Source organism: Enoplosus armatus, chromosome 8, assembly GCF_043641665.1.
Source record: "Enoplosus armatus isolate fEnoArm2 chromosome 8, fEnoArm2.hap1, whole genome shotgun sequence".
Classification (NCBI taxonomy): domain Eukaryota; kingdom Metazoa; phylum Chordata; class Actinopteri; order Centrarchiformes; family Enoplosidae; genus Enoplosus; species Enoplosus armatus.
Window position 1 is genome coordinate 12,763,447 of NC_092187.1, and position 26,379 is coordinate 12,789,825.

Below are 26,379 nucleotides of genomic sequence, written 5' to 3' on the forward strand. Positions count from 1 at the left end.
ATCATAAAGAAGGTTATAGACTTCCTCACATCTCCCTCATCTTCATTCGCAGGCTGATTCACTGTGTAGGTGGGGAGGTATGACTTAAGCGCAACCCTGTGTACTGATGTATTTATGTTGTTTCTGCATGCAGCCTCGCAATAAGATCCTGCTGGGTCAGGCGTCTGCATCATTGAGTTGAACTCTTCCATTCCTGCCCTATCCTCCTCCTCCTCCTCGCCTCCCTCATCTCCAGGGTTCATGTGAGTCTATAGTAGAGGGCACATCGACACTGGCAACCATAATGCTCAAAGGGAACAAATTATAGAGAGGAAGATGAAAGCCAAATACATTCTTGGATAAAATGATCTTGAGCTGGAGTGACAACCGAGCACGAAGCCCGGCGAGGCCACCCAGAGCGGTAGTCGAGACGTCCAGCTCAAGGCATCTATCGATACTTCCTGTCTTACAACTGAAAGCCATGAAACGCACCATGATTTGTTTTCTTTTACAAAGACTGGTGAGCACTTTGTTTTGTTTGGTTTGGACTGTTGGTTTGCATTTATATCACACACAAAAAAGCGCAAAATAGAAAACACAATAAAAATATTTTTGTAGGTAGGAAATGTTAATAACTGCACCCACAAAGTGAAAAGGAGAAAGGGGTGGAATTATTGGATATTTTGGATGATTATATAAGTGTTGACTCAGACAGACTGACATACAGGCAGACCGACTGACTCAGCAGGGAGCCACAAAAGCTAGCGAAGCAGCGGCAGACCTATCTTGCTCGACAGCTTGAAACTATCACCCCTTTCTGAACGAGATGTACACTGTGCCCTTTCATTGAGAAGCAATGAGCTCAAATGTCTTACCTTTGTCTGAATATTGCAATGCAATGAGCAATTTTTATCAGAGTGACTTGTTATCATTGTGACATGTTGTGACATGTTGTCTGGAGTCATGTGTAAACTGGGAGCACGCCAGCTGACAGACTTTTCTGTTCTTCCATGTGGAGTACAAGCCCTCGAAGGGACTGAGAGAGGGACAGAGAGAGACAGAGGTATAGCTGGGCTTAGGGACCGACCCTTCATATTAAAGGGCCTTTTTACTACGGTAATCTCTGCATGGGGAACAGGGTACAACGCCAGGTATCAAGGGATTAAAGCTAGATTTGTTCAACAGGCTTATTTTTTAGTTGGACTTACTGAGTTGCATTATTTTTTTCTCTGTGTGTGTGTGAGAAATGTGTTTTAAATGAAAATCCTGAGGAACATTGTCAATGCCATTACTTAAAGAAGAAGCTGGCTTGGTGTCAGCTTCCACCGTTGTGCTCTTTTTGTTGCTGAACGAAACCTTCTTTGCAGAGTTCATTTTGTGAGTGAGATACTATTCCAGGATCCGTGCTCTCCTTCCTGTTGGTGTGTGTACCATATGTATTCTAGTGTGTGTTGGGACCGGCTCTCTCCCCACCTCCCACCAATCAGAGACAGAGGCAACCTGGAGCTATAACGTGGCCTAACACAATAATGGAGACAAAAACCTGCACGTTTGGTTTGGGAAGATTGATCAATCATCCTGGTTTCTGTCAGTGACTTGATCAACGACCCAGCCTAATCAAAGTATTGCAATCTTGTCCCGGTTAGGTCAGTCAAGTAGCCGCACCACAGATATGTTCATACTGTGGTACTTTCCACTGATTCATCCTCATTATTCACATATGGGAAATAAATGTTAGATTCCTATTTTCTGGGCAGGTATTTCATGTTAGCTGTGTTTAGGCTACTAGCCTTAGCCTTATTCTGCCCTCAGCCTCTCACAGAACAGAGAGAGAGAGAGAGAGAGATGGAGAGGCTATGGTGTGATTTTGTCTTGCCAATAAAGTTATTTTTGAATTTCATTGTCAGAGGGGACAAAGACTTTGTATGGCGAATTGTAGCAATACCTGACTCATTCTGGCTACTCTTGTTTATTGCAATAAGAAAATTAAACAATAAATGTGTATGTGAGTAAAACATTATAAATGTAATTTAAATGAAAAAGAAACTTTATGGTAAATACTGTTGGTATCAAGAGAAACCATGGTGGGAAAAAAAAAGTAAATGTCAATAAATCATTAAATGAAACCTTCAGAGTGTTTATGAATCAATCATTGTGTAGTCCAACATCTTCTATCAAATGTCATAACTCATGAAGAAAAATACTAGAAATATATCATACAGTATCTCTTATACATGTACAGACAGCATCTCTCAGTGCATCACAGTCCTAGTGCACGTGTATGCCTCTAATACATTATGTTTTCAGAGAGGAAGTGCAACCTAAAACAGATTTTCATCATGACTCTACTAAATAAGACCAGGAATTGGTGTAAATGCAGGGCTCTTGTAAATTAGGAGTTGCTCTATAATTAACCGTCCATGGAGAAACTCCATGATTTGTCCCAAGCTGACATCATCGCTACAATGTCGTCTCTGTGCCTTTCAAACAAAGGGAAGACTTGTTGAGATTGGGTCAAAAGGTACCCAATTTATCACTGTAACATCACAGCAGTGTGAGAAAATCAAAAAATGGCTGTTTCTTTTAGCCGGTTTCCCTTAAATTCGTGTTTCCCGACCTGGAGGTCTGGACCTCTCCAAGCAGTCACATGATAAATCTGAGGGGTTACGAGATGATTAATGAAAGAAGTAAATTATTGTTGTCATAATCAAATTTTAATATTTCTTCCTAGACTTTTCAAAAAATGGTGTTAATTTCTTGTGAAATACTGGAAAATTTGACCTCTTCAGGCCTCTGAAAGTTATTCATGAAGCTCTCAACTCATAGACGGATTCAACGTGAGGAAATAATTTTAAGGGGTATCACTGCCTTAAAGTATAACTTAAAGGCAAGAAATCATTTTCTCCCCACACTCACTTCCCAATAATTCAGCCTAACATATGCACTTATTAGGCCACCTTCTTAGGCACACACTAACATGTGACTTTACAAAGCTCATAATGTTCCATTTATGGTGGCATTGTCGTAAATGTATAAATTAAATTGTCCCTAGTTAGTGGAGGTGTTGTATTGAGCTACATTGTATTGAGAGGTGTTTCAACATGAGGAGCGCAGACTATTAGAAACACCTCTCAATATGATGCAGTCCAGTAAAAACAAACACCACTACTGTTACATTATAGGCAAAATAAAAGTAGATTTTATATTCCTAATAGGTGTACCTAATTAAGCGGACACTGAATGTATTTGGTATCTACGGAAACTTTGGGATCTTTACTACTACTTAAAACATTTTTTATGAGTTTAAACAATTGAGCATTTGTTCCATTTGAGTATCTGACAAGCAGAAACATGAGCATAAACATGAGCATAAACACTGTAATTTATTATTTATCAATCATTCTCAGCTGCTATCAGGCATTGCTGAATCTCTTCAGTGAGCAGCAGATGCAGCTAGCAGGAGGAGTAGCTGACTGGTGCCACATTGTGCTGTCTGATGAAGAGCAGCATTGTTCTGTCTGGAGACTGATGCTGATTTCCCATAATAGACAGCCCTCCTGTTGTTCCGCTGGGACTTTTTTCAAGCATTCCTAAACACAGCGACAGCTTCCCAGTAGCATCTTTTATCAATACACAACTCAGCCACTAGATGGTCCTACTGTCATGACGGGGAAGCAGGTCCACTTGAGACAGTGCAGTACAGCTGGAAAGAGCTGCTCATTCTGTACGACATAAGCAATCAAAATTATTCATACATCAAGTATGTGTAACACTGCAGGACTTTGCATGTAATAATGAAGACTGGTGGTCAAGGACATTCAGTACTGATATGGTCAGTATGCATAAGCACCCATCGTTCTGAATATATGCAGCACATTATATAGAGCTGCCCTTTCAGCTCTGTGACCATATATAAAAGCACAATACATATGGCAGGGAAAAGGCCATGAGCAGACAGACGGTTACTCTTTTTATTGCCACGCTTGTCAAAGACATTGTAAAACTAAATGACCCGTAGGATTCTGCAGCACCTTAGAAAGAAAAAAGAAATCAAATGTCACCACTCAGAGATGGATCTTCAGGTGGTGTGTTGCTATCTGAAGGACTGCAGGTATTTAGAAAGTCTAAGATGTGTATTCAGAGGCAAGTCTTGCACATTAAACAGTTATTCTATTTATGTGGATAAAGAATTGCATTGTAAACAGCATGTCAAACTGCATTTGACATAAACATTTTTATTTGATCATTTAAAGTTGTATCTTATAAACAAATGTTTTAGAAAGTCTGTTAATATAATCAAATATCCAACTGCTGTTAGATCACATTGCCTTTTGTGTAATTTTGCCAATCATCCTAGTGTACAAAAAGGATGGTTGTTAATGTTGAATGTGTAATACCTCCACCATGGCATCTTATCTTATATTATACTATCGATTAGTTTACTTTCATTAGAACAAGATGGAAAGAAGACAGAAAGAGCCCTCACACTGTTCGTTCCTCTTTTTAGCACAACTTTCATTTCTATAGATCACGACTCCTGAAAGCATGATAGCATGGACTCAGTTTTGCACTAGACAGCTATAAGAGGCAGAACCAGCAGCTCTTTTCTTGAGAGCTCCATGCATTGTGATGTGGCAATAACACAGTGAGATGGCCAGACAGGGATCTTCAAATGGAATCTGAAGAGGTAGAGATACGTACCTGCACTTTTCTCGAAATGGAAGTTACCACCTGTGAGGTGAGGGCATGTTCTTTGGTCTTTCTTTCTTTCTTTCTTTCTTTCTTTCTTTCTTTCTTTCCCTCTTCCCCTTTCTTCCCCCCTAACCCTAACCCCTAACCCTTCACATTGCTACATGTTAAAGAATATGTAACACAAAACATCTGAATAATAATCCTCTAACCGAACCCTTGTACAGAATATTGTGTTGTAGGTGTTTAACTGTTGAAAGAGATTGACACTGGCAATACAAAACCTAGCTTCCAAAAGTAATGAATCATCTACAGGGTATTAGTATATAATGTGAATGCAGATGATGACAGAAGGGTCAGTGTTTAAATGGAAAAGGTGAGTTGTACTCTTCAAACTACATTCATTTGAGCAGAAAAAGCTTTAAAAGCTTTTACTGATTAGGGGGGGGGGGAGTCATGAAAGCCATTCATTTTTACGGGATATCTTCTGAGCAAATATATGTCACTGAGTGAAAGTGTGTACGCACTCTGTGCTGCATTTCAACTACAGAGTAAATAAGCCCAAGCATGCGATCACAATGCAAATTGTCGAAACCCACAGATGATGCCATATCAGATACGGAGGGAGATGGAACGGGACATCATCAGCATGAAAACAGGTCTTCCTCAGTGTTACAGCTAAGGTTAATCCAGGTGTGTGCTCTCCTGTCTGTCTCCACAAACTTGAGTTGGAAGGTTCAGGTGCCTCAGTGAGGAGATAATTAGTCCAGCCTCTGCAGACAGTCTGGGAGGAGAGAGGGAAGACACAGCGGTGCAAACGAATCCACAATCTCATTTCCTTAACTAGTCGCGAAATTGTGTTGAGAGCACTTGCTCTTCTCAGTCCAACTTGTTGTTCTTTTCAAATGTATGCAGGATGACATTATGAATGTTTGTGCAGCTACTTAAGGTGTTACAGCTGCTTATATTCTCCAAAATAGTGTACGCTCATCATCTTAAAAGAAAACACCTGCTTCTTATTAGCATCTCAGACTTCGCCTCCTTCATTCTGTCCAACTGAATCACATCTGTTGAATCTACCCCAGTTTCATGCATGTTCTTTGTCTTTCTATATTCTTACTATTTGAACTAAAGGCAACATCCTGCTGTGACAAACATTTATCAGTCCTCCCTGTAGTATCTCTATCACAGAAACCTCAAGACACAGCACAGGCATCTGAGGAAGGCAAGAGATAGAGGGATCAGTTAATATCTTGTCCTCTTCAGGGAAATTAAGTCAATTATCAACAATCCACACAATAACCAAACTCCCACTCAGGGTCACACAAAATAGCCGCATTCCTTCAGGTAATCTCTGGATACAAGGGGACCATGTCACACAACATTCATTTAGATGGAGGGAAGTACACCTTCAGCCTACTCTGCTCGTCATTAAGGGCTCGAAAGTGACAGTTGCTCAATATGTCGCTCTCACAAGGCATCTTAGTAATGTCTCAGCAGTCTGAGGGCGAAGTTGACAGCAGCTGGGTGGCTCAGTTGTGTTGGCATGGCAGCAGACAAAAGCCACAACTGTGAAAGAATGGTCTGCAGTCCTTCATGCTGGAGTAGGCGGTCAAGGCAAATTGCCTTTCTGCTCTGACACAGCACAGGCCATGGCAGGAGTGAATCTAATTAACTGTTTTCAAGCAGTGAATGAAGACCCTTCAATAAAATGTGTGGTGGATGAAGATGTACACGGTGTGCGTACACAGAGTTTTGTCCTTGAGCGAGAACGTGACTTTAGAAAAGGAATGAAATGTATTGTAACTATGTTTATCAAATATCTGTCAAATGGCAGGAAGTCAAGCTCAGTACAAACTCACTATATACAAATAATGTAAACATTTCCCTGAAGAGTAACCTGACTGTATTTCATTACAGTAAGACTCCTGTCATATCAATCAAAATACTGGATCATTATCTGTTACATGGAGGAACTGTGTACAAAACTATGATGGCATATACCAAACACAGACAAAATGCATCAGAGAAACACCAGTCAGAAGTTGAAACTATGACAAAACGTTAATGTATAGAGGTTTTGTCAGCTTATATTTAGTCTTAGTTTTAGTCCTGAGATCAAAAGTCCATGTTAGTCCTCATCCTTTAATTTTAGTCAATTTTTAGTCTGGTTTTAGTTGACAAAAACACTTTATAGTCATCAAAAGATTAGTTGACCAAAGTGTGAACATTTTAGTCTAGTTGTAGTCACGACCAAGAAGGCTTTTTACTGCTGGTGGTGCGTTTTTATTGATCTGCAAAGTCACTGGGAAGAGAAATGTGGCGCCATCTAACATCAAGAAGGAAATTTGGATTACATGATTGTTTGAAAAGAGCAGTCTAAAATGTAATTTTGTCTCCTCTTTTTTTGTAAAACAAAGCGAGATTTTGTTGTAGTTTTCATTTTCAAATTCCGTTTTAGTCACCTCTTTTTCCATCAACGTCATTGTATTGACATTTAGTCACAGTCATTGTGTAATGAAGTCAGTTTTGTCTCTTCAACGTTTCGTCTTTGTCTGTGATGACTACATTTCAATAAATGTTGCAATAAATTTAAGATATTAAAGGTTAACAGTGGAGTTTTAGACCTCTAGTAGCGCTATGGAGCTGTTTTTCTATGAGGGTTGCTTTGTTTGTCTTGTGCATGCAAGGAAGTGCATGCATGCGCGCACATGGGTGTTGCGCTACATTGTCTTACCAATGGTGTCACACTATACCTCTGATATCGATGGGTGGCAGTAACATGCCATGATATGCTGCAATGCACCAACAAAGGCAGGAAAGAAGAAGACTGCAAGCTAAAAAACATGGATGTAAACAATACTGGATTCAAAATGCCTAAAAAAAAAAAAGAAAACTCCACAGGGCCCTTTTAAATTGAATCATTCACATTGACTGACACTTCCATTTCCATTCACTCAGTTTGAGTCAGTTCTTCATTTGAGATAAGTTGCTCCTGTTAGTGCCTCTGTGTCCTATGAGATAATGCAAAGTCAGCATTAGTAACTCTAAACAGTAATTCTGTCATGACTTACTTTAACATGTTTTAAAGACACACAGCAAGCTTCCGTCATGTATGTTTTCTCAACACTCAAACAATGCATTCTAGGAAATCTGCTAATATGCAATCATGTTTGTTTAGAAATTAGCTTAGCTTAGTGAACTCCTTGCAGTTCATTCATTCAACTCTCCATTTCAAGTCAAAATATTTCATGTCTAGAAATTGTAAATTTAACTTGAAAATTTGTTGATTCCACTTAATTAGGGATTGCTCCGTTCCATTCAAGTGTCCCAGTACGCGTCAACAGTGTGACAGTGAGCTGAAACTGAAGAAGCTAAATGGATCATCATTCATTCCTGTATTTACACTTGTGCTCATGCTTCTGTGACATGTCAAAATGTCCTCTTCTCCTCTGCCTTCAGGCAGACCTAAAGTCAGCAGCCTACCCAGGGCAAATACCCAGGGCTAGACGGGAACACTGTATGCATACAGTAGATACTAAAGACAAATGGTCAACAGGTGTGGAGGCATGTAACAGATCAGGTGGTAGGTAGAGTGGAAGGATTATGTCCATGTTCAAACTGGATGATCCAGAGTAGCAGGTTTGAAACAAATTGAAACAAAGGCAAACAGACCATAGGGAAACTTGAGAACACGTAGAGCAGATGACACTACAGCTTATAGTTCAGTGTTGTTACTTTTTATTTTGAAATGTAATCAGTTCTTATCTACGATTAGCAAACAACAAGAAAGTATCACTTTTACACACTAATGCTCTGGCATTGAAGCTCCTGTCCAGCTGATGTACTACTGTCCGTACTGTACAGCTCCTTGCTGATGCCATTACCCAAAAGGCACAGTGAGTCACAGATGTCCTCCCAAGAATGTTCTATTTAAATCTCCCACAATACATGCAATGTAAACCCCGGAGCATTTCAGGAAATGATGGTGATGAAAATGATGGTGGGGCAAGTGGGAGGCGGGGGGGTCAGTGTCATTGAAGCTTGATGGTCAGACACTGAAAGGGTAGGGTGCCACCTTTAATTAGATGATGACTTACTGGCGGAAGGAAACAAATACTGTTGTCATTCAACAGTATCCTGTTGTGACAGCCACTCACTAATTATCTTTCTGTCCTCTGACGCTTCTGTCTCCCTTTTCTTAGGTCCAAAGCAATATTTCACTTTCACACTCATCAAATCAAATATCATAATAAATATCATAATTGAGTCTCGATGAAGACTCATAATACCAACATTTATGAACAGGTGTTTATTTTGAGATGAAGGACAGGAAGGTTAATGGCGGGTGCCTCGATATGTAAGAGGAAACAGAACGTGAGAGAAGAGAACTGACACACTGAAGTTGGGCAGAGCTATACTGGGCATTGACCTTTTTCACAGCAATTGTGTCTTTTCAAAGAAGGAAAATGACACTTAATTGAACTGAACTATCATTATTAATGATGCATATTCCATTAAGTGCCCTAATACGCCAGCATGCACTATGCCAGGGCCCTGAAAATAATGTCATTAATTGCACCTGTGCCTTTCCTGCAGTGACATGTCAAAATATCTGCCTTGAAAAAAGTATTTGTGTCCAGTTTCACACTTCATACTAACTGAGGAGATTTTGAGTATGTAGCATGTTCACACTGAAAAAGAGACCAAATAAATGCATATCAAATATTTAAACATTTGATCGTTGAGTGTGCTGTTGATGTACACTGATGACCCACAAAGCAATGCACAAAGGAAATGAAGGAGCTACTCACAGTTACAAAACATTAAGCGTAAGGGATGGTGGTGAGACAGCTCAAGGAAGATTTTGGAATTTGAAAAAAAGGTATAAAATCTTTGGAAAAACATTTTACTTTCTCCTTGTGGATTTTGAAATGGCTGTGGTTCCAACATCGCAGTTTGATTGATGTCTGATTGCTGACATATTGTAGCCTGGCATCGCCCGACCAATTCGCAAATGCAAATTAGTCTGGAAACCTCTCCGTTCATTGTCAATTTCCAAGGGATGTAATCAATGGGCGCAGACCAAAATACAACCAATACAATCAATCTGAGCAACCAAACGTGTGACTTAGTGGGAGGCTGCTAAGCTTGGTAGCTAGCTCCAACATCCAATTTATATGGCTTCTAGTTCAACATAATACACAGGCGTTTGGCCTGATTTAGAGGCCGACACTTACCATTTGTGCGTAAGGTGAACTACCGTACAGATTCGCGATAGCAGATTCAGAAGGTTCCACATCAGCGGCAGCCATCTTGGTTGCTTACAAAAATGCCTCAACAATGGCTTCGTCTTCTTTCAGTCATCGTACCAAACCTGCCCCATATTAGAGATATGGTTGTGAATCTAACAATGTTATTAATTACACCTGTGCTTTCTCCTCTGCGATAATTCAAATATATATTTTGCCACTCATCCTAAAGGATTCATCAGTTTCAAACAGAGAGTACAGTTAACTTTGGCCCTGTATTTCTACATGCTGTATTATCATAAGCAAATCACAGTACATTCATTATAATCAGGACGTGGCACTGTCAGATAAAAATCTCATTATAGAGTCGTGCCAGATTCATAATGCATTATAATGCATGTAATTATCAGATAGTGATGTATTAAGGGTTTATAATGTGCTCAGCATGCTCACAATAGACTCTAAGTATCCTCCTTCTAGTATCTTATCAGTTCTTATCATACTTGGCCGTCTCTGACATCCTCTGGCTCAGACAGTCACAGTTTTTGCAGTAAGTGAGGTGGAATAAAGGTGTAGTCCATCCATCTGCCATGTTGAAGACAACCCTCTGTTAAGACAAATCTAAAACACAATCCATAATTTTGCATGGACTGAGCAATTTTCCCTCATGTCTAGCGTGACAGACGTGGTGCCAGCTGTGTTTACCAGGACACCGTGTGTTATGAACGTAATCACTTTACCAGCCCCTGCCTGCCTGTTATGGATGGCACTTGTCATTTACAGAGGAGAGCCCAGGGCCATCAGTCATCTGTATGTGCGAGTGTGTTTCTGTGTGAGTGTGTGGGTGTGTGTTATGAGGGGGTGGGGTTGGTGGGGCTTTTATCTCTCCGTCTGTGGTTCCACGGAAGACAACACAATAAAAGTCCCTCACATATAATCACTGACCAGAAAAAATTAAAATGCTGTACTGGGAGCACACACAATTGCACGGACAAGCACATTATAACACAAAACAGTTATCAGTTGTACAATTACAAACACTTCTAAAAGTGTGGGTCATATGGATATCTGTCAGCAGCATTTGACAACATTTGACACTTGGTGTGTAAGTTTGCATAGCGTAAAAAAACTGAGTTTCTAAACAGAAGTAATATGGCTTTCAAGTTACAAAGTAATCTACCAGGAATGTGCACTTGCCTGTATTTCATTGGCCAACACAGTGTGTTGTAGGATGACATCGTTCTGGCAAAAGTTGAGCCAGGTTATTGTTCATTTGGAGCCTTCTGCATTAGCACAGAATGGTTCCATTTAAATAAGTGAGGGGGCTGTGTTTTTTCATGCAGGGCTAATGGAGCCTTGCCCTGCTCAGACCTCCTTTCATTCGCCCAAATGAGGATCTTTGGCTAATGAACATGAATATGACAGCTTAGAACTGGCCACTTGGGGGCAGCGGAAAAGATGTAGATCATAGATATAGATGGACGACATGATAGCTCCCCAAAAGCGAAGCCAAAACATCTCAATCATGGCTGGCTGCAGTATAAGTTATAAACCCCCCCGCCCTCCATGTTAGTGGATGGGACATCGGCCAAACTAATACATCAGGGTACACGTCAAATACATTTTTCCCAATGACGGTTTCTGTCATTTTAGGTAGTTCTCATCACGCTGATGTTTGTTCTTTTTTCAGTGCCAATATCCTCAAATACAAGTGTTTCAATGCCAAATTTTATTTTCAATGCCAAACTCTAAAGTCACTGTCCCGGCTCTGAGGGTGTTTGTTTTCCTACTATCCGTCCATCAGTCATCTGACTTAGAGATTATCATAGATACTTTTCTGTGTTTGTCACTTCAAGTGACCCCTTTGACATCACACACAATCATTTGATCCATTGTTAATATAAAATATGGATTAGTTCAGCAAGTCCTTTTATAATTGTGTCTACACCTTGTAAACCTCTTATTTATTATGAGTTTTAATAATCCATAATATTTAAGCTTATACTGTTACCTCAAATCAAACCTACAAAACTTGAAGCTAATCTATGGGTTATTCCACAGGGGCTGACGCTGGTCCATAGCTTGCTTTCAAGAGAAACACATCTGTCTCAGTGTGTCAGAACTGATCAATAACTGACCGCTCATTTTATGAAAGCAATAATAGCTGTTTCTTGAAGGTAATGTGGCTGGCAAATTAGATGAGCGCTCCATGAATAATGTGTTTCATTGACTTGGTCTCCTGTGAAAAGAGACAAAGTGGAGCACGAAAATGCCAGCGGTCATTCGCAGCCTAGTTTTTTATTGTCTCTGAAATTACCTTTATGCTGAACTCACCTTTGGTCCAGTCTTATCTTGGCGGTAATCTATAATATGTATCCTGTTTTGAAATACAGCAATCATGAGCACACAATAGGCATCAGCCAGTGGTGGATCACTCAAACCTCTTGAAGCTTATTATGTATCTAACATTGGATGTATTGACCATATCAGCAAATAAAGTCCAAAAAATCTCCAACCACCTTAGGAAATGAGGGAGGAGGGTATTGCTATAGAAAAGAGCTCACATCAATGTGGCCTATAGTATTTGTAGCACTGTCATGGGACATTTTCCACATTTTCTCATCACATCACAGCTGAATAAAACACGTGCAGTTTGTTAGTTGTATGTTTATGTGTGTGTCTATGCTCTCGCTTTAAATGTCCATGCTGTCATTACTGCATGTATAAACATGAGTATGCTCACATGGACACACACACACATGCAGAGGCAGAAGAACACATGTGCAGCAGGAAGTGACAAATCACAAAATTTCCTAATATCAAATGTTCAAATTCAATCAGTGGGTGAATAATGCAACCGTGAAGTGTTTCATGGTTTCCAATTTCTGTCTCAGTCACTATGTTGCATCCTTTGATCTCATGATTCCATAATTTCCCTTGACACAATTTTATGAGCTGGCAGGACAGAATGAAATAAGCAGCACAGAGAGGTCACAACCGGGCACAGTCAGTCAGTCTAATATCCAGGTGTGCTGGAAGCTCAATTGCAATATTGCCGGCTGTCTTTCATGCCACCGTAATGAGCTATAAACCCTCTGTTGCATCGCCATCGTCCACCCAGAACTCCTGCTCGCAAGATGGTTATGGCTCCTCAACAAGGACTCATTTTTCAGTGGCTTCTACTGCAAATTCTCAGTTATAATAACAAAGCTTCTGATGGGTTAGTTTGGCAGCTCAGTGGCCAGAATGACAACTTAACACTGTACACTTCCACGCTGCATCACCATTCAAATGCACTTCAGGAGGTACATCAATAGGCAAGGGCGTCACTGATCACAGCACGGTGATGTTTGTCTGTCTTCACTTCAGTACTATGTTAAGTCAGTTGCTAGTTCAAGCTGTTCAAGTCAGTACAACAGGCCTATACAAGCATTGTTTAAGAGGTAAATAGCTCAGGAGCTAACCATTTGCGTTAGTTTAGTAACCTTTTAACCAGGAAGTACTTTCAGTCACCAGTGAGGGGAGCTTTATGACTAAAAGCTACTGATTTGACAGAGACAATGATGACCAGTGGTGATTCAATAGTCAGATCAGTTTGAAGATCTGGTGTAAAAGATTTGTTTGTGCATGCACTCTACGATGAAATTGTTTTTTGTTGGCTATGTAACGCAACTCAGTGGTAGAACTGAATATTCAGTGGATTCAGACATAAACATAACATTTTCAGTGCAAGCAGCAAACAGGAAAATTAGTTATTCTAATATCTTCATCATAGCAGATTTATGCCTTGTAGTGATTATCCAATCAGCTCACTGGAATATGTTTAAGGGCTTTCCTGTCAGCCATTGATCAACTATCTCACCTGTTATGTATGGTATTGAAGTGAATGCTTCACTCCTTCGCTCCACTACCACCAGTGTCAACGCCCTGTCTGTAGCTCCTCTACCGCATCACTGATCTGGCTTCAACTCCTGTGAAATAGGTTCACAGACATGGTAAAATCCAACAATCTTTTATTATCAAAATAATACATCTGCATTTTGTACTCTTACAGTATATGTGTCCCTTAACAAACGATATGTACATGGCTCTGAATATTACAAATCCAGCGAGTTCCTGCTGGAATACAGTAGGTTAAATGTCAATGGACAATATTTAAACTGAATGCAAAAACAAAGCTGTGAGTGGTAACAGTAGTAGCCAAAAGGTTTGGAAAGTTGGTAGCAGAGTAATGGCCAAATGGCAGAGGAAAAGAAATTAGCATGAAGCGCCCATCACGCCTCACCACAGCAGAGAAATGGCAGCATTCACCCCTCTGCAAATGAAAAATCTTTATATCTCGGATATGAACGCGTTTAATAATAAATTGTCATATTAAAAAGCGAAACCCTTTGGCACCAAACAAAAAATCTTCAACAAACTTACAATATGCCAAGTTTGTCTGATTTATAATATTGCACTGGATATTATAACAGGATAGAAAACACATTTTTAGAGTTGAAAACACAACTCGAGCATCTGATAGCAGGTTTTTTATGAACTACAAATAAAAGGATGCAGATAGGACACATTGCAAAAGACACTGATTGCCTCGTTGATGAACAGTATGCTGATGTTCCTTCTGGAGTAGAAAATAGGCAATACTGTTACAAGACAGACCAGAACAGTCCCCCCCAATCTAAGAAAAAGAGAGATTCAAGAGCCTAAACAGCATCAGAGTCTTGTTTTCTCCCATAGGCCTCAGTGCCAACCATTGTCACTGAGAGAAGATTAAAGGGGACAAAAAACCTTTTGAAAAGAAGGGAGCAGAAAAACACTTTGAAGAGTTTGTTGGAAAAAAGAAAGAAAGAATGTGTTTTGGTTTTCGCGACACCACAGCTCACAGTTTCACATACCCAACGTGGTCTAATGCAAATAGACTTTCAGAGCATATCAGCATCCATGCCAGTCTTAAAAAAACAGCCTTCAAATTAACATTTAGATGGAAGTGACACTTCAGGACCTCGCGAGTCAGAGATCAGGGAGGAGTGGGTGGAATAAAAAAACTGCATCCATCAAAGTCATTTTGCATGCCCCAAGGAGAAGTATAAAATGGACTTTAAGTTAAATTCCCCCCCTCCTGTTAGATTAGAGCCCATTAACTCAATTATTGACAGGTGTGTCTTACGATCCACCGTGGAGAGGCCTGGAATCGTCTAGATCTGCTTATTTTAGTCTTCGTGTCGCCACAAGCAAGTGTGTGAACAGCAGGGACAGCCACTGAGTGTGTGAAGGTCTGTTTTCCTGTTAATGTGTTCACACATGCAGAATCCCCTTTGGACTTATTGGCCAGAGATTCCAAGCTGTGCATCCAGCCCCAGTCTGTATACAAATATAGCTAAATCTACACCCTGCAATTTCTTGCACATCTTTGCAATCTCCTTCCCTCTTCTCACCCTCAGCGCACTTTCCTTTTCTGTCACCCTCTGGTCGCTTGTTCTTTCATAACATCTCTCTCATATAAGGGCTGCCGCGTCACGGTCCCCTCTCAACTCCAGGGTGGAACTTACTTTATCTTCTGCCTCTCAGGCCATGAAAGCCTGCACAAATGGATGATTGGCAGTTCCATTAGAGAGACAGGAGCGGAAATAAAAGTGTGACTGTACTCCAGGCTCTATTTGCTGGTCTCCTCCACTGGATACACGACTACACAAAGGAATGAGTCTGTATTCTGATGCCCGCACAGGAACCTCCAAACAAAACTGAATTGCCAGACCGTGTTGTCAGCCTTGTGGCCTCCTACAGTTGTAGCTATGATGGAGAGTTGAATAAATTATGTAAGATAAAGAAACATACAACATGAGGTGTCCACAAGGACACACACACACACATACACAGTCTGGGTCCATTTTACTTATCTCTTTATATGTATTCCACAGCAAGGTTATCTCTGTCTATTCAGCCTGTCAATTCAATAAGTGACAAGCAGGATCAATGAGCAGACTGATTTAATGAACTAATGAATTAAAGTAGGTAGGGGTGAAGGGATATTTGATATGAATAAAGATGCTGACATTCAGACAGCCTGCTCTTTACACACATGCTGATAAACATTTGAGAAACATCTGAATAGGAGAATGATGAAGCTAGACAACCTTAATTAATTTTTTACAACATGTTGTCATTGCAAAGGAAGATTTCAATGTTTTCAAGTGTCCTAACTGACTGTATTAGGCCTCAGCACAACACAAATTAGCACACATGGAGACACACATCTTCATATGCATGCATATTAAATGATCTAAGAGTGAAGCTGAGCCATGTCTTTTTACATGTGTCGTCTCTCATTCAAGTCCACCAATAGCCACCATGGGCTCCCTGCTGTTAGCGAGCCAACCGTGAACGTCCCGCTGACCTGTCAGGGATATTGTCCAATCACCTTCGCAGCTGTCGACAGCTCTGAGGGGAGCTCATACATGGTGAGAGTGCAACAGTGTCCATTGTGAGTCTGGAGTCTCAGTGCCTGAGAATGAATGACATCCAAATGCAACACAGCAGAGGCTGCATGTCATATTGTTCAGCTGTGCGCAGGGTCCTGTGACAACCTGTGACGTATAGCAGCACGTCCATCAAGCCCTGCAGCACATCAGACCCAATATCCATTTGCCTTTCGGTTGGATGAGAAATGTCCCCTTGTTGTGGATAAACAGCCCCTGGCACTCTTTCCGTGTGCTCTCTGTTAGTCCAAATACAGGGCTGCTTTGATTACCAAGGGGGATTTAAAAAAAAAAAACACTCATCAATAATGTAAAAATGCAATTAATGACTTCCCGACTTCTGTCAGACCTCCCACCCCGAACCCCTGCACCGCTGCAATCCCCTCACCTCGCCCGCTCAACATACAGGAACAGGACAAATATGGAAATGGGAAGTCATTACTAAAACATAACAGTGTTAACCTTTTGTGAAATGCGCGATTTGGATTCTTGCCTGGTGCTTTGTTGTTACCCTCTTCTATCAGGGCTCAGTCCCCAGAGGCCACAGCCACTGATATCTGCAGTAGTTCCCCCCTGCCTGTTTTTACAGCTATGATCTCAAACTTTACTTTGCTGAAATATTCATGCTTGTTTGCATTCTGAATGTGTGCACAAACACCAACACAAGTGTAATTGCTTGTGTAATTGCAAGAAAAATGATAGGTTTGATATGAGCACTAAATCTGAGTTGTTTTCAGCTGCTGATACTTTTTTTATGATACACTTTCAGGATTTACATGAATACTAAATGTTATTCCCCAGCCTGTGTTGATTTTACAGTAAATTATAAAGTATCTTTACTACAATGCCAGGGCTTACGAACTAACTAAATCGTGTAGTGTTGCTTGGAGGTGAATGTATAAAAAAGTGTCACACAATAGGTGCTAATACAATTGACAAGACAGACATTTCATCTCACCGCCTGTCAGAGTCGTTTAAGGCAGAATTTAGCAGCCATGAAAACAATATCAAGAGACTCTCTGAATCACGTGTTACTCATTGTGTCAGTACTGGTATGAAGAAGTGTCTGTCCAAACAACACATGTCTGGATCTTAGTCTGTCTGTCTGTCCAGTGGCTGTACTGATGATATTCATCATTTATTTGTGTTCTCAGCTCATATTGAAGCGTTTTATTTTGTATATAATAAAAACACACCACAAATGAAGTTGTGCTCTTGAACATTTTCAAAAACATATTTTGATTTGAATACATTTAAATTTATATAGCATGGTGGGGAATGAAACTGTTATTCCATTAACTAACCCAAACCTGCCCAGATGTAGATGGACAAATGTTTGAAATCCATTTCACATTATCCGCATGAATGAGCATTGGGCAGTCAATTACAAACATACAGCTGTGTGGCCCATTTACTCACATACATCACAATCTTCTATAGTGACATGCAGAGGCAGCTGCTATCTATATAATGACTTCCTAAAAAGATTAGTATCTTGACAGTGACCATGTCCACCGTTCAGTGTTCAGTTCAGGATTCAACTCAAACAATATGATCAGCTGCAATCGAACATTTGTTAAGTTTATTTGTTCCCTTCATAGTCAAAGAACATCATCTTTAAGAAAATTCATAAACATGTTCAGGGGCGGGATTGAGTCCATGGACATATGTCCTCGTGACGTCGCCTAGACGTATTTTTTGATGGTGAGTGTGCGTGAGTGTTTGATGGAGGGGCAGCATCATGACCAGCAATGAGTAGGCTACGTAGCCTTCAATACAACGTGATATAAGACCTGATACCCCACCTACGCTCTAGTTGCTGATTGGCGTTACGCAGGTATCAAGCTATTATTTATTACCCCAAAGCTTGGACGCCTCATTCATCCTGACCGGATCTCACTGGAGGATCTATCCGTGCCCACTTTAGGCTACTCTGCACGAGGGCGCACACAGCTGACTCTTTTACCAAATTATCTGCTCGACAGAAACCAGGTAAATTAAAATTTAAAAAACACTTTTCATACTGTTTTTGTTATGAATAAGTGAGTTGAAGGTTTACTGTGATTTGTTTTGAAAGGAAACACTAGTTGGCTGCATGAAATTAATGTCGTCATGTTTTTTACATACAAGAGAATCAAAACAATCATTTACTGATTACATTAAAAAATAAGTTTCATGAACTATATCTTTGTAAACCGCACACCGCGCGCTTTTACGCACCAATTACGCAGCGAGCTATGAGCAACAGGTACAATTGGTTCCCTTGATGAAGCGATGTTTTTGCATAACCTGATAAAACAGGATAACTGTTCGCGTTCTCGCACAGGTGGTGCTGAGAAAATGAGGAGAGGTTTGCTGCTGGTGACTCTGTTCCTCCTCATGAAACTTCGATACAGCCAGTCCAGATGCGAGGAGCCCGGATCGCGCAGATCAACTTCAGATGTAGGTTTCGAATGACCAAGCTGATTTTCAGACCATCTTTTAACAGAAACTGACTTTTTTTTTTCTTTTTGCTTCTCATAATTGCAGCAGACCATAGGTTTGGACAACATCAAGCGGAACATTTTGAAGAGGTATAACGATTTGGATTATGACAGCTTTGTGGGTCTGATGGGCAGAAGAAATGCCGGTGAGTCTTTTTTTTTTTTGTCGACAGACGAACGTAGCCCACTGATTACATTAATAAGTTTATAGTAGTAATAATAACAAACATCAAAACTGTAATCGACTTTGTGTTGTAAATTCTTTCTTAGATTTAGTAATTTAGTTATGATAATTTTCTCAAATGATCCTGTTAACTTCTATTTCCTTTTTGATTTCATTTTATTTCATCAGATGCAAACACTGTACAGTCACCACAAAAAAGTAAGACCTTTGTGATTTAGTAATGATATGAAGGGCCTGCTTTCTTTAAAATCTTTGATATCATCATAAAACAGCAACATGAATGGTTATCTCTTCTTATCAGGGGAACTGAATGACATTTTTGTTGGTCTTATGGGAAGGAGAAGCTCAGAGTCTGGTGAGTGTGTCAATTCACAAGAGTCAAATATCCACAAGAGCCCTGTTGGCTTTTGTGGGCATTCTGATTCAGATTGAAGGTTTGCTTTGGTGTTCATCACACGGACTGCATATCTTTATGGGACTATCTTGTAATGTCTGCTCTCACAGATAATGGTCCCTGGAGGAGAGAGTATCCAGAGAGGAGAGGCATTTTTCTCAACAAGTGCAGGCTGAGGTGAGTGCCTCTTCTTTTTCACTCCACTTGGAAAAATAAAGTTAACGCTTAACTTGGCTAATAAAGGATAAAACCCTGACAGACAGAGGAGGCTCTCAAGGTTTCTGCTGTTCAAGGTTTAAAGTCTTGAAAATTACTTTTTATATATTTCCTCTGTATGCTATTATTATATATATGCTGTTATTATTGTGTATGAAGTGTATGAAATTATTGATTTTACATTTAAAATGCACGAGTGTAGGAATAATACTTGTATACATGTATGATGCATTTTGTTGCAGGTTTCTTCAGGGTCTGTAAACATGCATACTGAAGCAGCCCTCTCATCTGGCAACAAGGACAGAAGATCACAGAGAACACAAACAATTAAATAAATGTCTGACGGAAACGACTAAATGATGATGATTCACACTGTAAACCTGCCAGCTGGCTTATGAAAGTGACCATAAACTACACAGATTGTATTTGTTGAAGACAAAACATAATTAGAAGTAACAGCTGATACATTCCATTTCTTTCTTCATGTTATTCTTTTTCTTCAAAGTTCGAAATAAACATAATTTTTTATACATAATTTATTCATTTAAAACCTCTGTGCATTTTCCTGCAGCTTTTTATGAGTGATTCTTCAAGTTCTAGTGCAGGCGGTAATGTTCAGTCACACCTGCTACAATGTTTACTGTTGGGTTGTATAAAAAGACAAGACAAGAGGGATTCATTGGAGTTTTGTATAATACTGTGTTCATCAGAAGCTACAGTCTCAAACAAAAGCACAGGGGGTTTCAAGTGTGCACTTCTACATCAGAGCGTCTCATATCAATCAAAGGTAAAAAAGAAAAGACATTTTCACAGCACAGTTGTTGTTGTTGTTTTTCTTACTGAAACTAACGTCGTGTCACTGCTGGCTGAGGATTTAGTGTCTGCATTAACTGTTCAACCGCAGATGATTCAAAAGGACATTAAAAGGAAAAATACAAACAAAGACACAAAGCCTAAAAGAAATACATAGTCATTTCAAAGTAATTTTGCATGTTTCGGCAAAAGTTTCAAATAATCAGATTTAACACCAGAAAAGCAGAGAGGCCATAAAGAAAAGAGGTTAAATATTTTAAAGTTGTGGCACACACTGCCATTTGTTGTTGCTCTCCATTTCAAGAAAAAAATTGAAAATGATGAATTAAAAATGATTTAAAAAAATCTTTTCATACACCTGGTACTGTATCATTGGCTCAGATCGGGTACTTGTAAAATACATTGAAATAATATTCCATGTGCCTCTTGCTGCATTACTCAACGCACACATCTGTGACTGTGTAATGTCAGAAATTCATCAATTTAAATGCTGATTATGTCAAACATAATTAAGCTAAACCAAATTTATCCTGGTTAAAGAAAATAGCCAAGCCATACAGAGCTGCCACTGAATCATTTTCAAATTACACTTACAGTGTCACATTGGGTGGAATATACTGTGATCGGATCAAGGAAGCCCTGTCAGAAGAAAACATTAATTAGCCAACACACTGCGCAGTGGGGAAAAAACCCTCTGGCTGAAACACAGAATCAGCGGTGCCTGCCTTGTGTGACTGCAGTCCTGTTCTCAGTGACACGAGAGTGTAGATTGTCTTCCCCGCCTTTCTCTGACTCTGTCTCTGGTTCAGTTTGGTTTCCACTAACAGAGAGGGCTGAAGTTGTGTGACTCTTTCCATCTGTCACCTGCTGAAAGCCTTTAAGTCCCACCGTCACGGGCATCTGTGAGAGTGGGCCGGGGCTCAGACCCTGGCGTAAGGAGGGCCGGTAGCGTGGCCGGTAGCCGTACGCTCTCAGGTGATAGGTGTAGTACTCCAGTGTGTACATCAGCTCTGCTTCTACATAATGGAAAGATACTGCCAGGTCAGAGCAGCACTGTGGACCCTGAGCAGGAATAACACATACACACACACCACACATGCAAACACACACAGATACATGCATGTTAGCACATAGGATGGCACACACACATACATATAAAGATACAAGTTAGAATAAAGACTAAAAAAACATATATTACGACATTATATCACACTCGAAAGATGCTACATGTAGCATTTTAGCATTAATAACTATGAGACACAAACAGTTTTAGGTCTGTAGAGTGAGTCCTTAGAATACTCACTTTCAACAACAAAGAGAAAAAACTAATATAATTCAAGTAGGAACATTATGTGTGCAAACAGGATTATGAGCAAATACGGTCTCCATTTTAAAAAGTACTAACTGACAATTCCGCATGAGGAGCCAAACAATTTCCTAAATTGTTGCGATTACTAGTATCAAGTCATTTATTATTAAGGCTATTCTTGTATAAAATGTACATGTAGCACCTTTCATGTGTTTGCATTTTCCATTAGCATTTGTTTAAAAGGATAAGGCTGGCATTATTCAACAAAGCCCATGAAAAGACTGAAACCAACAATCTGTTCCCTCTCCTGTTTGTGGCACTCAGCCCCAAGCCTGCAGTACGTCTGCAGTGCGGTTTAGTTTTGTTTAAAAGAAAAAAGGTTATGCCCAAAGACAGCTGGGCACTGAGTTTTTAATAATAATAATAGCTTGCATTTTAGCAAATGTTAAATTCAAATAAACTATGTGCATTTGTTGGGGACTATTTTCAGCTGTGGATTAATACACAACAGGACAGTGTATGTAAGTTTGACTCAAGACAAAATGTCTATGGTTTTGTTTTATTTTGTTTAAAATTTCCGATTTTACAGTCTGATAAAAAAACATAATTACTTTAATATTAAAAAGTATTTGTTTTCTTGTTTGCCTTTTAAAGACAGAGGACAAAGCAGCTCCATATACTGGCAGTCAGCGCGTGACAGGATCAGTAATGGACTCGTCTCATTTTAATTGCAAAGTACAATAAATGAGTTGCATCATCAGCGACAATTAATCCTTGGGTTTAATTGACCAATTTTCCTTTTGTTGACAGAACATTGTCTCTGCTGCAATCATCTACTTTAAAATGAACTCAATTTCTATTTCAATTCACTCATTCTATACAGGGGTCAGGTGCGGAATTTGAAAGTGCCAGATAATCACATATTCATTTATTTAGTTATTATCCCCCTGATGAGTCAATTATAGCGACACCTACATTTTGTTTAATTCATCAAAGCAAAATGAGCAAAACATATATTGCACAATACTCACTTTTAGGTCAGAAAATAGGTCCCTACTGTACATTTCAGAATAAAAGAATAATTCCCTCACTTGAAGTGCAGATGTACACTAATGATATTAAAGGATTTACAACTACACCCCCACAATAGCATGTCTTCCTAACCTGACTTGCCCCTCTCTAATAAGGCTAATCCACTCCACATGACGTCTGTCTTATCAAGGAGCTATCCGTAAACCACCTTGGGTTTTTAGTAATGGTGCCATTTTTAGGCATTTTACATTTATTGGACAGTTTGAAATGTAGATATAGACAAGAAATGTGGTGGTATGACATGCAATAAAGGTCCTCAGGATGTTGCAGTTATATGGTATGTGTCTTAACCATTAGTCCACAGGACGCCCCATTCTTAGGAATTTTAAGCACAGGTATGATGTATATTTGTTACCATTTTTACCTACTCATACTATAATACCATTTCGCAGCACTAGCTCACAAGTAAAACAGACGTGAAGGGACTTGCCTCAACAATTGGGTAGTAACAATAGCTCCAGTACCAGAAGCTCTTGGAGAACTTGCTAGTTAGATGGTGCTCTGGCACAAACGGGTGGAAGGTTTCTCGATGCAAAGTATCTCTGGAGTCCCCCGCCAGAACGCCCATCTTCTCCAAACACTGCCCCAGCGCTAGGTCTTCTACGGGGGTGGTGTGTGAGCAAACTTTGGTCCGAAAACCTTCCACAAATCTCTTGAGGGCCTCTTTGCTGAGCACATAGCCTGCCCCTCCACTCATGTAGCCTTGCTTGGTGTAAGGCTTGAAGCGTTTGCCAAAGTAGATGGGCTCTTCAGGGGTGTGGTTGGATAGAATCCAGCGCAGGTTGTCCACCACCACGTAGGTGTCATCGTCTGCTTTTAAGAACCAGTCTGCTTCGTTCACATGGTGCTCGTAGACATAATGGAAGGCTCGAATGGTCTTCCAGTAGAGCTGGTCACGGCCCTCTTTAGTGCCCAGGCCCACAGTGGGGAAGTCTGGGTCCTCCACAGAGCTCATGAACACCACCACGTTGCAGTGGCGACTCCATGTGGCTCTGACATGGCGGGCCTTGCTCTGCAGGTTATACGGCCCTGTCATCACCCAACAGAGAACACGTACCTTCTGGTACAACGCATCTGCCACCCTGCTGTCTTCATCTAGAGGGACACAGCAAACATACAACAATACATAACAATGTTAACTGGTGGCAGTTATTGGAGGTCACAACTTATCTTCCAGCCCATCAACTCACCTACATAAATTTAAATATGCACAATCACTCACTTAATAAATATATTATGTTTGAGCCAATGCTGGGTTCTTAAGCAAAATAGCATTACTTGTATTACAGATATATGGAGACTAATAATAACCGAAAACACTATTTGTCAGCCCATACACACTAAATGATTGTATCTGTAGATAACCAGTGTAAAGCACCTGTATGGTGAGGGTGGAGCAGGTTGATGAGAGCAGCTCCTTCCTTCCTCCAGCTGGTTGGTCTCACCCACACCGCTGTGGCTTTTTCCTGAGCCTCTGACAGCACGGGGTAGCTCCTCTCAAACCACACCTGACGCAGGAAGAAGTAGATGCTGCAGGCCCCCACCAAGAAGCCCAGGGAGAAGGCCCATTTGGAGCTGGGGCTCTTCATGATGACACCGTCTCCAGCACCGTGAGATCCCAGTTACAGCATGCCTGCATGATAACACAACACACCAGGATCGATTTGATGGACTACAAACCTGAAATGTGTTTGTAAACTCTCTTCGTATTTCTCTTCATATTATTGTATGTATGTATTATTGATATAAAATGCATGCTTTTGAGCTGAATGTATGTAGTTGCACATTGAATTGTGTTACGTCATCACAAAGAGTGTTGTTAGAACTTCAAGTACCTTCAATATTATTTTTACAAATCACTGTGACAGAAAAGGCAATAAGCTCCAACAGTATTTGCGTTGCAAGATGTGTTTTTAATGTGTGCATTAAGCATGATGTGGTTTGAGTACAATGTGTTAGCTTTAAAATCATATTAGACACACTTTTCAGGCAAACACATTTTAAGCATTGCCCCCCTGGAGTCTAACACAAATGTTGCCTTAAAACAAACGGAAAATCTAAATCCACAGACAACTGTCTCACTAAACTGAAAATGGAGGCGTCTAGACTGTTACTGCAGTCAACACACTGACACTGAACATTTTAACTTACATGTAACTTGACAGTAAATCAGAAAGTGTGCTCCAGCAAAAGGTGCTTTGTCCCACTAATCACTGTCTGTGGAGGAGCTCCAGGATTTGTCTAAATGACATCCTCGCTCATGCCTCCCTCCTTTTGTTTAGCTTTAAGACCGGTTTAAATAAACTAAGCTGTAATATAACACGTTTGTCATTTTGACATGAGGACTTTGTGGACATGGACTTCACACTTGACACAGTGTCAGTATGTCACTGCTAAAAAATGCTCCCATTTGAGTCTATCTGTTGCCTCGCAGATGAGGTTAAAGACCTCAAATCTGAGACAGATGTTAACGATTAACGTGACGAGAGCTGTTTTGCTCTCCATGTGTGATGCTTCCCTTCATTATCCTGGCGATAAATAAAATCAGGCGACAACCCAGTTACCCTCATCGAGGCATTACATCCGTTTGTACCAAAAACACATGAATGAGATTGCTATGACAGCGAAATAAGGCCGTGTGGGATCCAGATCTGTGTCTACAATTCTGTTGAAATGTTGTCATCATACAAAGCCGAAGCTGTGTGTATATTCACAGTAAGCAAAATTATGTTTAATCTAAGATCTACACCCGTATGTGTGTTATTTACCTTTGCTGGGGGATCAGTCATTTGTGAGCACGATATGCTTGCAACTCCTTAAGCAGCGAAAGATTGCCTGCTACACCTGTCAGTCATATCATCACATGCTGGTCACATTCATCCGGTGTATTGCTCTTGATTGAAGTCGTCCCTATTTTGCGTCGCCAAACAACATGATTAGTAGGAGGAAAGCCACTGTACAGATTTACATTCTTCAGCATCACGAGCTAAGCTCTGGAAATGCGGCCTCTCATTGGCTCGGCTGCCGGTGACGTGCAGAGGAAGCCGCCTTTCACGTCCTGAAATGCCTCAACTGCAATTAACTGGTGGTTTGGTTTTTACTAGATGTATTTATTATTATTGAAACGTGTAATTTAAAGATGCCGAGAGAGACAGCGAGAGAAAGAGAAGCCAAGCTGTTATTCTATCAGTCTCGGCCACTAGGTGTCACCCTAACAAAGCCTACCAAACTAACATCTTCAAGCCCTCGTGGTGGAAAGTAACTAAGTACATTTACTCAAGTGCTGTACAATTTTGAGGTACATTTCAGAAGGAAATAATTGTACTTTTTACTTCACTATATTTATGTAACCACTATAGTTGCAAGTTAATTTGATTTTACACAGAAAACCTGATCAATTTATTGAATATGATGCATTGTTAGAGATTAAAGGCCCCTCATACCCTCACAGGTGTTTTTAGATAGGTTGCTGCTCAGGTTGTATTCACATGA

The 26,379-nt window shown here is 40.2% G+C and overlaps 2 protein-coding genes across 2 annotated transcripts; one reads left to right on the top strand and one right to left on the bottom strand.

Moving 5' to 3' along the window:
- The first annotated feature begins 18,736 nt into the window (after nt 1-18,736).
- On the top strand, nt 18,737-19,934 carry tac3a (tachykinin precursor 3a). The gene is made up of 6 exons (XM_070910796.1): nt 18,737-18,838; nt 18,926-19,025; nt 19,232-19,261; nt 19,365-19,418; nt 19,568-19,634; nt 19,916-19,934. The coding sequence occupies exons 1-6, from the start codon at nt 18,737-18,739 to the stop codon at nt 19,932-19,934; spliced, it is 372 nt and encodes a 123-aa protein (XP_070766897.1).
- A 1,263-nt stretch (nt 19,935-21,197) lies between these two features.
- On the bottom strand, nt 21,198-24,476 carry c1galt1la (core 1 synthase, glycoprotein-N-acetylgalactosamine 3-beta-galactosyltransferase 1, like a). The gene is made up of 3 exons (XM_070910966.1): nt 24,266-24,476; nt 23,318-23,982; nt 21,198-21,548 (listed from the first exon to the last, which is right to left on the bottom strand). The coding sequence occupies exons 1-3, from the start codon at nt 24,474-24,476 to the stop codon at nt 21,198-21,200; spliced, it is 1,227 nt and encodes a 408-aa protein (XP_070767067.1).
- Nucleotides 24,477-26,379: the final 1,903 nt, after the last annotated feature.